Source organism: Misgurnus anguillicaudatus, chromosome 16 (genome assembly GCF_027580225.2).
Source record: "Misgurnus anguillicaudatus chromosome 16, ASM2758022v2, whole genome shotgun sequence".
Taxonomy (NCBI): Eukaryota; Metazoa; Chordata; class Actinopteri; order Cypriniformes; family Cobitidae; genus Misgurnus; species Misgurnus anguillicaudatus.
The window spans coordinates 2,518,239-2,533,594 of record NC_073352.2 but is presented as its reverse complement, the minus strand read 5'-3'; the positions used below and the strand labels follow the sequence as shown (position 1 = coordinate 2,533,594).

Here is a 15,356-nt window from a genome sequence, read left to right as displayed (position 1 = left end):
AGTTACTCGATTTACTCGATTCAAAAAATTCCTCGAGGCAAAAATTCTACCTCGAAGCCTCGTTAAATTCCTATGACGCGCACTACACGCGCCGAGATCTGATTCACACGGACCGTTGTTCAATGTTCAGGAAGCACATCATAGCGCGTGGTACATTTTGAATTTAGTTGGCGCAATGGCGGAGCGAGTATGTCCATAAACGGCAGAGAGAGAATGTCTAAAGTTTGGGATCATTACATTATCATTACATTCAGCATCTGAACTGAAAACATCCACCAAGCGTCGATGAAACAAGGTAACGTAGCTTCCGCTGATTTTAATCCCATACTGTATTTGTAGCGATGTCGTTATGCGGTTTGACTTGATATGATGTTTAGCTTTGATGTTTTTAAGTAGTAAACGTATTCACGTTCAATTGCAGAAGAGTATAGCTTAAAAAAGAACCTCTTCACACACGCGCATGCACTTTACAAGTGTGTGTACCAAAAAACGGCACCACAGTGCAATCATATATGGGCAACTTGTAATCTGATATATATTTTGTTCAATAATAATAATCTGTGTCTTATTGGAGTTTAGCATAAGGAAATTATTCTCTCTCACGCGAGTCAGACCGATCGGGCAATGCATCACATATGCTTAAACTTTTATGTAGCCACGCAACAATAATTTCAGCATGCATTCACTGTATACAGCGGGACGTGATGTTGTGATTTTTCAAACGGATTCGTAACCTAAAATGCACCGCAATGCAAGTGATGCAAACCAAATGCAGCGTTCTATTGAAAATGAATGTATGTATTTCTGCCGTACCAAAATGCAATGAAGCAACTGAACGTCTGACTGGGGTGTCACTCTTCCTCACGCACAGAACGCGTGCACACACACACATACAAACACAGGTTGTTACCATAGCAAATAGGCTCTCCCCAGAAATGATATATTATATGTTAGTAGCCTAATGGTAAATGCTGCAGGTGTAGAAAGGTACATAAACCAGATATTTACTTTGATGTCAGGGCTAGATCACAGCATGAAACCAGTTGTGCATATTAATAAATTAAAGTGCTTAATTGTTGGCACTGGCACTTATAAACACTAAATGGGTAAAAATTGAAATAAATAGGCTTATTTTTGGAGCCAAATTTTTTTTTAGAAATAAAAGCCAAATGCTTGAACATTTTACAGCCAAGTCATTTTCGTTATGCATTATTTGTTTTGGTTGTTTAAAAACACACACAAAATTTTTATCCGATTACTCGATTAATCGATCAATTCAGTGCTAGATTAATCGATTACAAAAAGAATCAATAGCTGCAGCCCAACTCATTACAGAAAATTTCAATGTTTGATGTGAGCATGTTGCTAAACTAATAAATGTAACTGATGAAGCTACTCAGATACGTCATGACATGTCTACAGTATATGGACCACAAGTTAATAAATAAAAACTTCATATATATTTATCATGCCCTTTGTACGAGATGACATGTAAGTTTGATTGAACCATCAGCTGGTAATGGAGTACTGTGGTGCGGGTTCAGTCACGGACCTGCTGAAGAAGACCAAAGGAAACTGTCTAAAAGAGGACTGGATTGCTTACATATGCCGGGAGGTGCTCAGGGTGAGTGATCCCCTTCAGACCAACATTTAATACATCACTTTTGAACATCACATATCAATGAGATCACAATAGAAATAACAGCTTGGCTTGAAAAGAAAGTATGTGCTTTCACTCTCGCGGCACTGTGGTGTAATATGACAATGTCTTTGTATGTTGCAAAGTATGTTGTGGTATTTGAGAGAAGTAGCCTTTCACATCTCACCAAAAGACAGTGACAGTGGGCTGATTATGATGTTGTTGTGTTGTGTTGTAGATCATATCTGTGTCCATATAGTTTTGTGGTTATACTGACTTTTCATGCTCTCCTCAGGGGTCTGTTACACCTGCATTCACATCATGTGATTCATCGAGACATTAAAGGACAAAATGTGCTGCTGACAGAGAATGCTGAGATTAAACTCGGTAAGATATATGTAAAACAGCAAACAGTATGTAAGCAGCTCGAAGTTTTAAAGGGGTCATGAGCTGTGTTTTTAAATTATTTGTTTTATATTCCCTGAAGTGTCTCACAAGCACCACTAATGGATTATTAATACAATACCAGCTTGTTTTAACAAATATGACAAATAGTTTCATCAGATCTTCTGCTCTCGGCCCAATTTAAAGCAACACTATGTAGTTTCCATGTAAAAATGACTTGCAGCTCCTGTGGTTGACTTATGCGGCTTTCACATAGGACGCTTTGCGCGCTGCGCTATGAAACCCATTCATTTCAATGGCTTGCGCTGTGCGAGGGCGGTTTGTTGTTGCGTTGAGCAAAGCGCGGGCGCAGCGAGTGCAACTTGCGCTCACGCCGCGGTCAAAGTTCAAAATAGTTTAACTTTTGCGCTGCGCTCTGTGACGATTACCCGCGCGGCCAATAGAAACGGGGCATCCAAACAAAATGGAGGAAGAGCTGCTTATACTCGGGTCTGGCCAGCAGAGCACAAGCGGCGAGCGCAGCGCACACCGCTTCCTATGTGAAAGCCGCATTATGTGGTTGAAAAGCGCAACAGTGCCTGGTATCAGACACTCTTCTGCAGGCAGGGGTAGGAGCGGGGCTGTGTGTGTCATGGTTCTGCCATCTTGTCCTTTGTTTAATCTAATCTTGTGGCAGAATCATGACAGACCCATGTTTTGTGTGGGATCACGTGGGCTCCCTGGTCATCCTCCTCTTTATTGTTTAACCCATGTCACCTGTTGTCCTCATTTATTCTCCTTTATTTAAAGTCCTTGTGTTTGATGTTCTTTACACGTGCGTTTGTTTCTCTCCTGTTCCAGTCCTGTTTCTTGTGAGTTAATATCAAATAGTATTTTTGTGCCTTGTGTAACAGAAACTCGTTTGACTAAGGCCAGAGGCCCCACTGCCGTCGTTAATACTAACGTACAGTGGCAAACGGTTCTGTATGACATACTATTCTCAAGATCATGGGAAAAAGCCAAAATCGCAACCTGACCATATTTGGAAATTAAGACTCAACCGACAGCTAATTCAAAGTTTCAACATATTACTAAAGAGTATTTATGACATTTACCATGCTTTGGAGTGTTGACGAAAATAAGGTTTTAATTTATTTATTTATTAGCTTGTACAAGCTAGCTATTGTGAGATAAGTACCATTACTAAAACAAATTATGTGAATGCTTTGTTAAAGAGAAAAGTTTTAAGTCTAGATTTAAATTTATCTACTGTCTCTGATTTTCGTACATCGGTTGGTAAATCATTCCATAGCTTAGGGGCTAAGTAGGAAAAGGATCTGCCACCTTCAGACACTTTTGATATTTTAGGGATAATTAAGAGACCAGAATTTTGCGACCGCAATGCACGTGATGGATTGTATTCTGATAATAATTCTCTAAGATATGAGGGTGCTAGGCCATTTAAGGCTTTGTAGGTGATTAGTAATATTTTAAATTATATGCGATATTTAACTGGTAGCCAGTGTAAAGATGCCAGAATTGGGCTTATGTGGTCATACTTCTTAGATCGAGTAAGCACTCTTGCAGAAGCGTTTTGAACTAGCTGATGCTTGTTTACCTGATTTGCATGGCATCCTCCGAGTAACGAGTTACAATAGTCTGTCTATTCTAGAGGTCATAAAAGCATGGATAAGCTTCTCTGCATCTGATGCAGACAACATATGGCGTATTTTTGAGATATTTCTAAGATGGAAGAATGCTGTGCGGCAGACATTGGAGATATGGCTATCGAAGGATAAATTGCTGTGGAACATCACACCTAAATTCTTAACCGTGGAGGTTGGCACCACAGTGCAGCCATCTATGGGCAACTTGTAATCTGTGATATTATGTTTGTGGCGATTCGGTTCGATAACAAGAATCTCTGTCTTATTAGAGTTTAGCATAAGAAAGTTATGTGCCATCCAGTCACTAATATCGCTGATGCAGTCTGTTAGCGTAGAAAACTGGTGTGTTTCGCTGGGATGTGAGGAGATGTACAGCCGGGTATAGCAGTGAAACCGTATGTTATGTTTCCTAAAAATATCTCCCAGAGGTAACATATATAACGAGAACAGGATAGGACCTAAAACTGATCCCTGCGGTATGACTCCTCCTCATTTACATAAACAAAGTGATAGCAATTGGTTAGATATGATCTGAACCAGGCTAGCGCCTGACCACTGATGCCAACATAGTTTTCTAGCCTATTGAGTAAGATTGTGTGATCTATTGTGTCAAAGGCTGCACTAAGGTCTAATAAAATAAGGAGTGAGATTTCGCCACGATCGGATGTTAGGAGAAGGTCATTTGTAACTCTAAGCAGTGCTATCTCTGTGCTATGGTGGGGCCTGAATCCTGATTGGAACTTTTCATATGTACTATTATTTGCTAAGAATGTGCGTAGCTGGCTTGCCACTACTTTTTCTAATATTTTAGAAAGGAAAGGGAGATTTGAGATTGGTCTAAAGTTATTAAGATCTCCCTGGTCAAGGTGTGGTTTTTTAATGAGCGGTCTAATAACTGCTAGTTTGAAAGCTGTTGGAATGTAGCCTAATTCTAGTGATGAGTTAAATATATTTAGTACTGGGTGTGACACAACAGGGAATACCTCTTTGAGTAATTTTGTGGGAACGGGGTCTAATATACAGGACGATGATTTAGATCAGTGTTTCTCAAACTTTTTCTGCCATTCCCCACTTTGGAGGTAGGGAAGGGTTCCAACCCCCACCTGTCCTAATCACCCCAACAAAATCGTAATCAGCTAGGTTTTAAGTTACCGCGTGACATTTTCTTACAGTGTGATTTATTTAAGTTTTAAGCTAGGTTTATGTTTAAATGTGCCATTTTGAGTGTATGGTCAATAAATAATTTAATTAATAGATTTTTTCCCATTTGTCACGCGCCCCACTTGTAATGTTCCTATTCCCCACCAGTGGGGCCCGCCCCACACTTTGAGAAACACTGATTTAGATGATGTTACTAATTTAGAGAGCTCTTCTATTGTCGTAGGTTTAAATGACTCAAGATGTTCGTATGGTAAGCTAGCGTTAAATGTATTATTGGGTAGAGTCGTGGCTGCTTGCGTACCTACAATGTTTTCCCTAATAATCGTAATTTTCTTAGTAAAGAAGTTCATGAAGTCGTTACTTTTGTGTGGGAGTTTATTAGTGGGTTCTGTTTGTTCTTTATTTCTAGTCAGTTTCGCAAATGTGCTAAAGAGGAAACGAGGGTTATTATGATTTTCTATAATAAGATTGCTGAGATTCGTAGATCTGGCAGTTTTTATAGCCTGTCTGTAGTGTTGAACACTCTCTTTCCATGCTGCATGCCATACCTCTAGTTTTGTGCTTCTATAAGTTCTTTCCATTTTTCTAGCTACTTTTTTAAGGGCTGCAGTATGATGGTCATACCATGAAGCTGCCGTTTTTTCTTTGATTCTCTTTTTTCGAATGGGAGCAACGGTATCCAATGTGTTAGAACAAATACTGTTCAGGTTTTCTATTACAATATCTAGATCTTCACGGTTATCTGCTACATGTTTCATTTGGGACAGGTCTGGAAGAGTGCCAATAAAGTTTTCTTTAGTGGTGGAAATTAGTGTTCTGGCTAGTCGGTAGCATATTGTGGATCGAGTGATCTTATCTAGAAGTACCGTGTATGAGACAAGGCAATGGTCTGAAACTGCATCGCTCTGAGATGATATTTCGATGTCATTAATATTGAGCCCGAGTGACAGAATTAAGTCTAATGTGTGTCTACGGGTATGCGTGGGCCCTGTCACGTTTTGTCTAATATTGAGAGAATTTAGAATATCCATAAACGCTAATCCTAATGTATCTGTTGGGTTATCAATGTGTATATTAAAGTCACCAATGATAAGAGCTTTATCTACAGTGACTACAAGCTTTATCTACAAGTGACTAAAATTTGATATTTCTTTAAGAAAATCTGCGTGATGGCCCGGAGGTCTATAGACTGTAGCAAGAACAAAAGAAAGCTGTGTGTGGTTACGATCAGTTGTTTCCATATTTAACAACATAATTTCAAATGAATTAAATTTTAGTTCGGATTTATGGTTTACGTTAAAAATGTTGTTGTATATTGTAGCTACACCTCCCCCTCTCCCTTTTAAACGAGGTTTGTGTTTATAATAGTAGTCTTGTGGGGTGGATTTGTTTAAACTAATGTAATCGTCTACTTTAAGCCAGGTTTCTGTTAAACAGAGTGCATCTAAGTTTTGGTCAGTAATTATTTCATTGACAATAGGTTCTTTATTTGTAAGCGATCTAATGTTAAGAAGGCCAAATTTTAACATTTGAGGTTCATCTGTAAGTGTATTGTTTTCTAATTTTATGTTAATAAGATTTGTACGAGACGAGGTAAACGGTGCTCTGTATTTGTTTGTTCGAGGAACGAACCTAGTTGAAATGTGTTGATACTCTGGTAAGATAGACTCTAAGTGCTGGGATATATGTGATCTTGACATATCAAGGCAGCTAACAGACGGACGGGTAAGCCGATCTATCTGTTTCCTGACCTGGGCCTTGGGTAGTCAGACTGTATTAGAAGTAAGAGTATTGGTCAGATTTCTAGAGAGTATAGCATTTCCTTCCGATGACGGATGAAGGCCATCTCTCTTTAGCAGGTCAGGTCTCCCCCTGAAATACTTCCAATTGTTAATAAACCCTACGTTATGCTGAGGGCACCATTTTGACATCCAGTCGTGAAGAGACACTAATCTGCTATAAGTTTCATCACCCCGGTAGGCAGTAGGGATGCACCGAAATGAAAATTCTTGGCCGAAACCAAAAACCGAAAAAGAGGAAACCAAGGCCAAAAACCGAAAGCCAAAACACCGAAAGAAATTATGCCAATTATTAGTACTACCATTGCACTTATGGTATTTTTGCGTGTAATAGAAATGGAGTCAAAACATACAATTTGAGAAGAAAATTAAAAAACAGCCAAACAGCATGTGGCATAAACAAACCCAACTTCAGTTATATAGGCTATCTGCCTCCCATCTGGAAAAACTGGTGAGTAGGCTACTAGTGACACATCAGGTTGTTAAAAGTTAAACTGTTTGTTTAATTAATCCTTTGGTGCTTGTTTGCCATGCAGTATACATTTAAAAACTGAGATGTGCTAGTTGTGGTTTTGTTTTAACGTTAATCTTACAAAATGCTGATAAAAATGATGGCATTTTAATTCACGTTAACCCCGAATTGATCGAAGGCTCAGTCAAATATGAATATCTTCTTTATTTAGTCTGACATGTTTTTGTTTAGAAAGAAAATCATATTTAGCCTACCTTCTCCGGTGAAACCTGTTTTTCTCATTAATGCCAGCTGCAGAAAAAACTCTGCTCTGTGGTTATCCAGTGAGAACACTAAACGGATCTAACAAATATATCTGAATTTAATATTATGTTACAAATAACGCAAGCTGGCTTGATACATTATTGCTGAGGGTGCATAGTTACGAGCTTAATTTAACAACACTTCACAAAACGGAGCTATTGTTTGCTGTTACGGCATTTGCAGTTATTGGGTTCGTTATAACCATACTGATGCAGCGGCAGAGAAGCACGTCTAACCGGCATTAAAACTCTAAACACTTAAATGAGCCTGCAATCTGAATTACCAAAACAATCAGAAATACATACATATTAATTTTCATGTATATTTTATATTAAAGTCTGTAAAAGACCGTACATGTGAAGTGAAAAAGGATTAAATGAGCAGTAGCCGTAATGCTGCGGTGGCGGATTAAAAACATTTGAATATCATTTTTCCCCATTCTAATTATTATTGCAGATCGAATATTTGACCATTCGTCCACATCCCTAATTTTAAAAGCAATCATGTTAAATGTCTGTTATTCTGGATGTTAATCTGAATGAATGTTTAGTCGGAGCTTGTGAAAACTGTACACAAATGCCCAGAAAAAACTCTGCGGGTTTGGACACAAACATTACGGTCGTGGGCGGGAGTGGAACTCACAGGTTGCGGAGATCCTGGTCAGAAATTCGGCGGACGCGGGTTTGAGAGAAATCTAGTCCACACCGCAGATATGTTACTTCAGACAAGCACGTGCAGATATGTACCTTCAGACAAGCACGTGCAGGTCGCGGTTTCTGTTTGCTTCATCACATTATTTCGGCCGTATTTTTTCGGTGATAAAAGTCTTTCGGCCGAAAACCGAAAATCCACTTTTGGGCCATTTTCGGCCGAAAATTTTCGGTGGCCGAATATTCGGTGCATCCCTAGTAGGCAGGGAGGGGACCAGAGCATATAACATTATCTGACATTGTTTTCGCAATTTCACACACCTCTTTAATAGTATCTTTGGTGATCTCCGACTGGCAGAGTCTGGTGTCATTTGCGCCGGCATGAATAACAGATTTAGAAAACTTACGCTTAGCATTGGCCAACACTTTAAGTTTGGATCTAATGTCTGACGATCTGGCTCCCGGTATACAGTCAACTATGGTGGCTGCTGCCTCAATGTTCACGTTCTTGAGTATTGAGTCTCCAATAACCAAGGCACTTCTAACAGATTTCTCAGCCGATGTATTGCTTAGAATGTCGAATCTGTTAGAAATTACTAGGGGGGTCTTTGATGGGCATATGACTATGCTGCCTGACAGTCACCCAGTTAGTCGGCCGCCTTAACTCAGTTTCCAGATCCGAGCTGTGTGTATTACGCGCAGGGTTATTATCGTAAACGAGAACTATCACGAAAACTGAAACTATTAGTGAAAAAACATTTTCGTTAACTGAAATAAAATAAAAACGAAGGTTTCTAAAAAAAACTAAAACTAAACTATAACTATAATGTGGACCTGTAAAAGTAACTAAAACTAACTAAAATTTAGGAAAACAAAACTTGCGTTTTCGTTTTTTAAATGTTTTGGATCAGCAGTTGAACACGGAGTCATTCATATTACCGGATCATAGGCAAATGAGCAGATGTTGCTGGATCATTAATGACCAATAGGTGGCAGTCTATTAGAACTCCTGACCTGCACAGCAGCGTCACATGATGTGTATGACGCTGTCAGGGCACTGGATCCCTGCCCCCGAGCCAACAGTTCGGTTCAGAAAACATCATCTTGTTGCTAACGGCTAGTTTAGTAAGACAATTTGTTTCTGCTGGCAAACCATTACAATAACTGAAGAAGGCTTAATTATCTCAGTGTACTGTACACGGAAGCATTAAAACGTTAAATATGGCTGAAAACGCTGACGCCAACCCCTTGCTTGGCAGTGTTAGCTGACGCTTTTTGGTTGCTATGATACAGAATGTCCGCTTAACTAATCTGAAACTATTATATGCCTTTGCGGATAATCAACAAATAATATTATATATTAATATTTAGTCAACAAATAAGTATATTATGTTAGTACAGCGATCTCTTCTTGTACAGAAATGGACACTCATAGACAGAACATTAAACTTTGCATTGATTTTCAGTTGTTGTGCAGACATAAGTTTATACAAATAAGATGTGCTGATTCAATCTAAATTATCTGGGTTATTTTTGTACCCAATGCTGGGAAAATATTAGACAGAACACATATGTTGGTTTATAAATAAACATATGCTGGGTTGTTTCAATGCAGTGCTGGGTTGGTTTAACTCATGTTTGGGTTAACAACAACCCATCATATGACCAAACATGTATTTATATATGTATATTATATTTACCCAAATAACACAACAGAATTTAGAGTGTTGGTTGGTGTGGTATTTGTCCCGGCCTTTGATTGATAGGACTAAATAAACAAAACTTATTTTTTTAAAATCCTCTTATTCTCATCTTATTTTCAACATTTCCAGATTAGGCAAGGTGTATGTACACAACCAAGATATTACGCTAAAGACTAAAACTATACTAAAACTAAATAAAAACTAAAAGTAATGATTTTTGAAAAATAGAAACGAAATCAAAACTATTTATGCACCACTAAAAAGAACTAAAGCAGCCATATCACCCTGTAGCCCAATACAGCTTGCCCACTGAAGCTAAGCAGGGCTGAGCCTGGTCAGTACTTGGATGGGAGACCACCTGGGAAAACCAGGTTGCTGCTGGTAGTGGTGTTAGTGAGACCAGCAGGGGGTGCTCACCCTGTGGTCTGTGTGGGTCGTAACACCCCAGTATAGTGATGGGGACACTATACTGTCAAAAAAGCACCGTCCTTCGGATGAAACGTTAAACCGAGGTCCTGACTCTCTGCGGTCATTAAAAATCCCAGGATGTCCTTCGAAAAGAGTAGGGGTGTGCCCTGGCATCCTGGCCAAACTTGCCCATTGGCTTACTAATCATCCCTCATACTAATTGGCTATATCACTCGGTCTCCTCTCCACTAATAAGCTGGTGTGTGGTGAGCAGTCTGGCGCAATATGGCTGCCGTCGCATCATCCAGGTGGATGCTGCACATTGGTGGTGGTTGAGGAGATTCCCCCATTCATATGTAAAGCGCTTTGAGTACTGAGAAAAGCGCTATATAAATGTAAGGTATTATTATTATTATAAACTGAAATAAAATAACACATTACAAAACGAAATAAAATAAAAACAATTTTTTTTAAAAACTATAATAACCCTGATTACGTGTTACAGTAGGCGCACCCGAAACAGTGTTTGAAACATTACCATTAGCATTTGCAGCCTTACTGTCCTCAACGAGCGTTCGGATGCAACCTTCTCCGTCAGCCTTACTACTTCAATACACTTAGCACATGTAAACCCCTCTGTGCTGACGGAAGAAGCTAAACTGTACATGTGGCAGGTAGTGCAGGTAACAATAACAAGCGGAGTCTTACCGCTTTCTTGCTGGGCGATGGCGTCTCCGTTCGCCCGAACGCGGTCCGTGAAGCTGCATTGCGAAGGGTGCTCGAAGGGTCGCCTGCGAACGTCTGGAGCCAGGGTGATATGAGGCACGCTGTACCGCAAATTGGATCTGCCAAAGCCGGGCAGCAGCTCCTCCACAGCTTTCCGATCTGGTGTGGATAGGTCAGAGAAGCATACATCGGATGAATACGCCATTAGATCAGCAATGAGGGCAGGTTTACGGTAAAAGACGGTAAGAAATGCTAACTATAGCCGGCACCGACTGGTGATGCTAGCGGGCTATATGCTAACACTGGGTGTTACTCGTGATAAATCGTTTCGCTAAGTAATACAATTCAGTAATCGACAAGGTAAATATTCCTAAGATAAACTAATATGTTATATTATATAGATAGGAATAAGATAGTGAGAAAATAGGATTTAGATGATAAGCTCAACGGAGCTCCGGGCTTGCAACTCAGCGTCTCTCGTCACTCCTCAGCGTCTTTCTTCAGGAACAGGTTTTAGCCAATGACGTTTAGAGACATTATTTAAAGGTTAAAAAACTACATAGTGTTGCTTTAAACACAGAGTACAGCCATTTTACCTTAGTTTTTCTGGCGAACAACTGCATCATTTCTTCCTTATGGATAAGGAGGGCATTTTAAGCTATGAAACTTGCAAGATGTATTAAAAATACCAAGACCTCTTATATGTCAAGAGATCAATGCAGTGTTTCCCCTAGGTTTACAGCTTTGGGGGGGTTGGTTGGTCGGGTGTACATATATACATATATATACGAATAATATACACACACACATACACATACATACAAATATATTGCTCATTCATTGTTCGTTAATGTTAGTTAATACATATATGATAAACTAAGTTTAAATGATGCATTTGTTGGAGAAAATAATCCTGTTTTTTACATATTATCTGTTTTGTTGTCAGACATAAAACAAGTAGACTATAAAGTAGTGAGTAAACACGACCCAGTCACACCTTGTTTAATCCAACAAGCTGTTCCTTCAACTCTGCTGAAATCCTGATATATAAACGCGATTTATAATCGTCTGAGAAAATCACCATACATTTACATTGAAGCCTTACTGCTGTTGCGTTTCTCATCATATCTTGTTGTGTTATGAGCTTTTTTCAAATGTGAGTTTTTTTTATTGTATTTCGCGTAGCCTAATAGCGTAGACAATTTGGTGCAAATTCAGAAATATGACAGCATACACTGCTGCAGGGCTCTCAAGTTTTACCAAAAGTGGACTTCTGTTAGGGATTTGCAGCAACGTACCCCTTGGCCCCACCCAATTCTAAGTTTTTGCTAACAGTTTAATTGTACCAATTGTTTTGTAAACAAACCGTTAATGAGCCCCATTCACTTCTATAGTAGGAAAAAATAATACTATGGAAGTGAATGGGGTCCATGAACGGTTTGGTTACAAACATTTCTCAAAATATCCTTCTTCCTGTTCATCAGAACAAAGACATTTATACAGGTTTGCAACATGAGAGTGAGAAAATGATGACAGAAGTTTTATTTTTAGGTGAACTATCCCATTAAAGTGCTCCGTTTTCACACACTAGTTTTGCACGTAATATACCAAAAACTCTTCTTTAGTACTCAAGATAGTCTTAAAAACATCTAAGTGCCCTTATCTCTGCTATTTTGACATGTCATGAATATGAACTTAAAAAGGTGCTTTTAACAAACAATCTCTGTAGTATTATAAAAATGTATACCACTTTTAGTAAACTTATACCCATCTTTAGGCTATATTAAGTACTCAAGTTTCACTTGGGCATACTGTACACATACAGTAGGGCAGAACATTTAATGATGAAAGGGCAATAAAAATAAAATGCGTCTCTATTACATTAATTTCAGGAAGCCTTTAGTACTTTTCTCATTTTAGGTAACCTAACTAAAGCTTCTGGTAGCAAAGCTGTTTTTGGAGAGTTTTTGACTGAATCAATACAAATTTTGCATGAATTTGGTGTTATTCCCCAACATCAGCTCTCATTGTATCAAAGGCAAGTGTTTTCATCCAGGAATCGTAAAATCAAAATGCTTTAAAATGGGTTATATGTACCGCATTCATCGTATCTTGCTCTTCCAACTTCCACTCCATTATATCCATGTTAGTAACGAATGTGATTGTAGCGGCTGTGGGATAATATAATTTAACCAGAAACAATTTCACATTTCTTTCTGATTGCCTGGTAGAATGATTTAATAGGTGTGTACGACTTCATGAGTCGCTGCAAGAAACAACCAGTGGATGACATCAGAGTAACGCGAGAGCGATTTGATATCAGCCTCCTTCGCAAGATTTCTTCAGTACTCTGATGTCATCTGCTTGTCGGCTTTGACGGCGCTGCGTAAAGTTGAGCACACACAAAAAACTCCAAGCAGCTGAACTCGATAGAACTGCACTGTTAATTTTCAGTGTGAGAAATACAAGGTGTGGCGCGTGAGCGTGTGAACAGCCTGAAATGCGTGTGTCTCACGGTAAATGCGTAAGACTTGAGAGCACTCTTTGTTGCAGATTTAAAACTCGTGCGCAGCGCGGGACTATACAGCATGATAGAGAGGGAGTGTGTGTGTGTCACTAATGCTAACCTTTCGTAAAGTCTAGATAAACTCGATCAGCTGTCTTCTCTGTCAGTAACATTTGTGAATGTTTACGCAAAAAAGAAAGTATACGGAGGAACGGACTTTGAAAACACCGTCACCTTTTCAGTTATGTGAGAGAAAGAGAGAGACAGAGGGGTGCGCACTGCAGGCAATGACAGAGAGCGCACGCAGTGAATTAAGCGGAACAGTAAAATATAAATGTGCGCACTCAATTGGATAATTGTAAACGCGCAAACACAGAGAAAAAAGACATGCCATCGTAGATATAAAACAAATAACATATTACTTGATACCTATTTAGTTTGTTTAATAAAATAACAAATTGTTATTTGGCGCTATAAAGAAAAAAAATTACTTGACCTTCAAGGGGGGCGGGTGGAGCCGTTAAGGGGGCGGGGCGCCCCCCTTATATAATGGTAGGGGAAACACTGCAATGGGATTGTGATTCCTCAGTTCATGACCCCTTTAAGTGCTAAACAACATAGTACTCAATGATCAATGATACACTGATGTTTTTTAACATTGTTTTAAACGGTGTCCTGTGATGCCAGTGGATTTTGGTGTCAGTGCTCAGTTAGACAGGACAATTGGACGAAGAAACACGTTTATTGGGACACCATATTGGATGGCACCAGAAGTGATTGCATGTGATGAGAACCCAGACTCCACATATGACTACAGGGTAAGCAGAAAGACCAACGTCACATATTTCCTGGTTCACACTTTTCATCCTAATTACACAATGTTACTGGAATTATGAGATGACAACCTGTGTGGCTCGGTGTGCTTCACATCCTTCCACATGAAATGATCAGTTTTTATGGCAACACTATATAGCTTTATAGCACTAGACGTGTTAGGATCTCTACCTGGAATATTTTAGATTTTTTAATACATTTTTTAGTAGTTTGTCTTTACAGCTGCAGTCTGTAACTCTGGCCTTTCTATCGCCATCTCTGATTGAAGTATAAAATGGCAGTTTTTTGTGGAGTAATGTATTGTGTGTTTATTGGACTGTGATCTGTGATCACTGCATCAGAGCAGATCTGTTATTATACATCCACATGACAGAAGTACATCCTAGTACATACACATCCAAAAACGACCGAACTAAACCTATATTAGTTATCTATTTTCTCCCTGATATCTGTTTTGCTTGTATCACTTCACTTGCCCATTATTGATTGTTTCAGAGTGACGTGTGGTCTTTGGGCATCACAGCTTTGGAGATGGCTGAGGGAGCACCACGTGAGTTTACAGCATTCATACACGCATACAAAATCTTGACAAAAGCGCTGCATACCAGCCAATAGTTACATCTGTTTCCCACAAAACTCTCTTTAGCATTGTGTGACATGCATCCCATGAGAGCGCTCTTTCTGATTCCTCGAAACCCTCCTCCCAAACTGAAGTCTAAGAAATGGTAAGACTGCTGTTAATTTATTATACCGAGTGTTATGACAGGTGCTAGCTGGAACATTTCGGATATAATTTGCAATAAACATTAGAGCTTAATACTTTAGTATGTAAGGAATAATGTTTTGGCAGCAGGTTGTTGTTTCAGAAATAAGCCCCGACAGTGCGATCAGGACCTGACGTGAAGCGGGAGTCTTGTATCGCACGGAAGGGGCTTATTTCGCCATAACGGCCTGCTGCCTGTACATTATCCCACTTATTTATCTCGTAGGTAAGGTAAAGAGAATTAAATATTGATTTGCTCATTTTTAATGAATGCAGACCTTATGTGAGAAATACATGTTTACTTTTGGTTTTAAGATAAGACGTTCAAATGTCATGAAGAC

The 15,356-nt window shown here is 39.2% G+C and overlaps 1 protein-coding gene across 7 annotated transcripts in view; it reads left to right on the top strand.

Moving 5' to 3' along the window:
- LOC129422700 (mitogen-activated protein kinase kinase kinase kinase 4) overlaps positions 1-15,356 on the top strand; it is a 75,540-nt gene that overhangs the window by 21,013 nt on the left and 39,171 nt on the right. For all 7 annotated transcript variants that reach the window (XM_073854003.1, XM_073854006.1, XM_073854005.1 and 4 more), the window contains exons 5-9: positions 1,514-1,625; positions 1,937-2,026; positions 14,106-14,236; positions 14,748-14,802; positions 14,899-14,977. In XM_073854003.1, the coding sequence (XP_073710104.1) occupies positions 1,514-1,625; positions 1,937-2,026; positions 14,106-14,236; positions 14,748-14,802; positions 14,899-14,977 (467 nt within the window). The remainder of the gene's footprint in view (positions 1-1,513; positions 1,626-1,936; positions 2,027-14,105; positions 14,237-14,747; positions 14,803-14,898; positions 14,978-15,356) is intronic.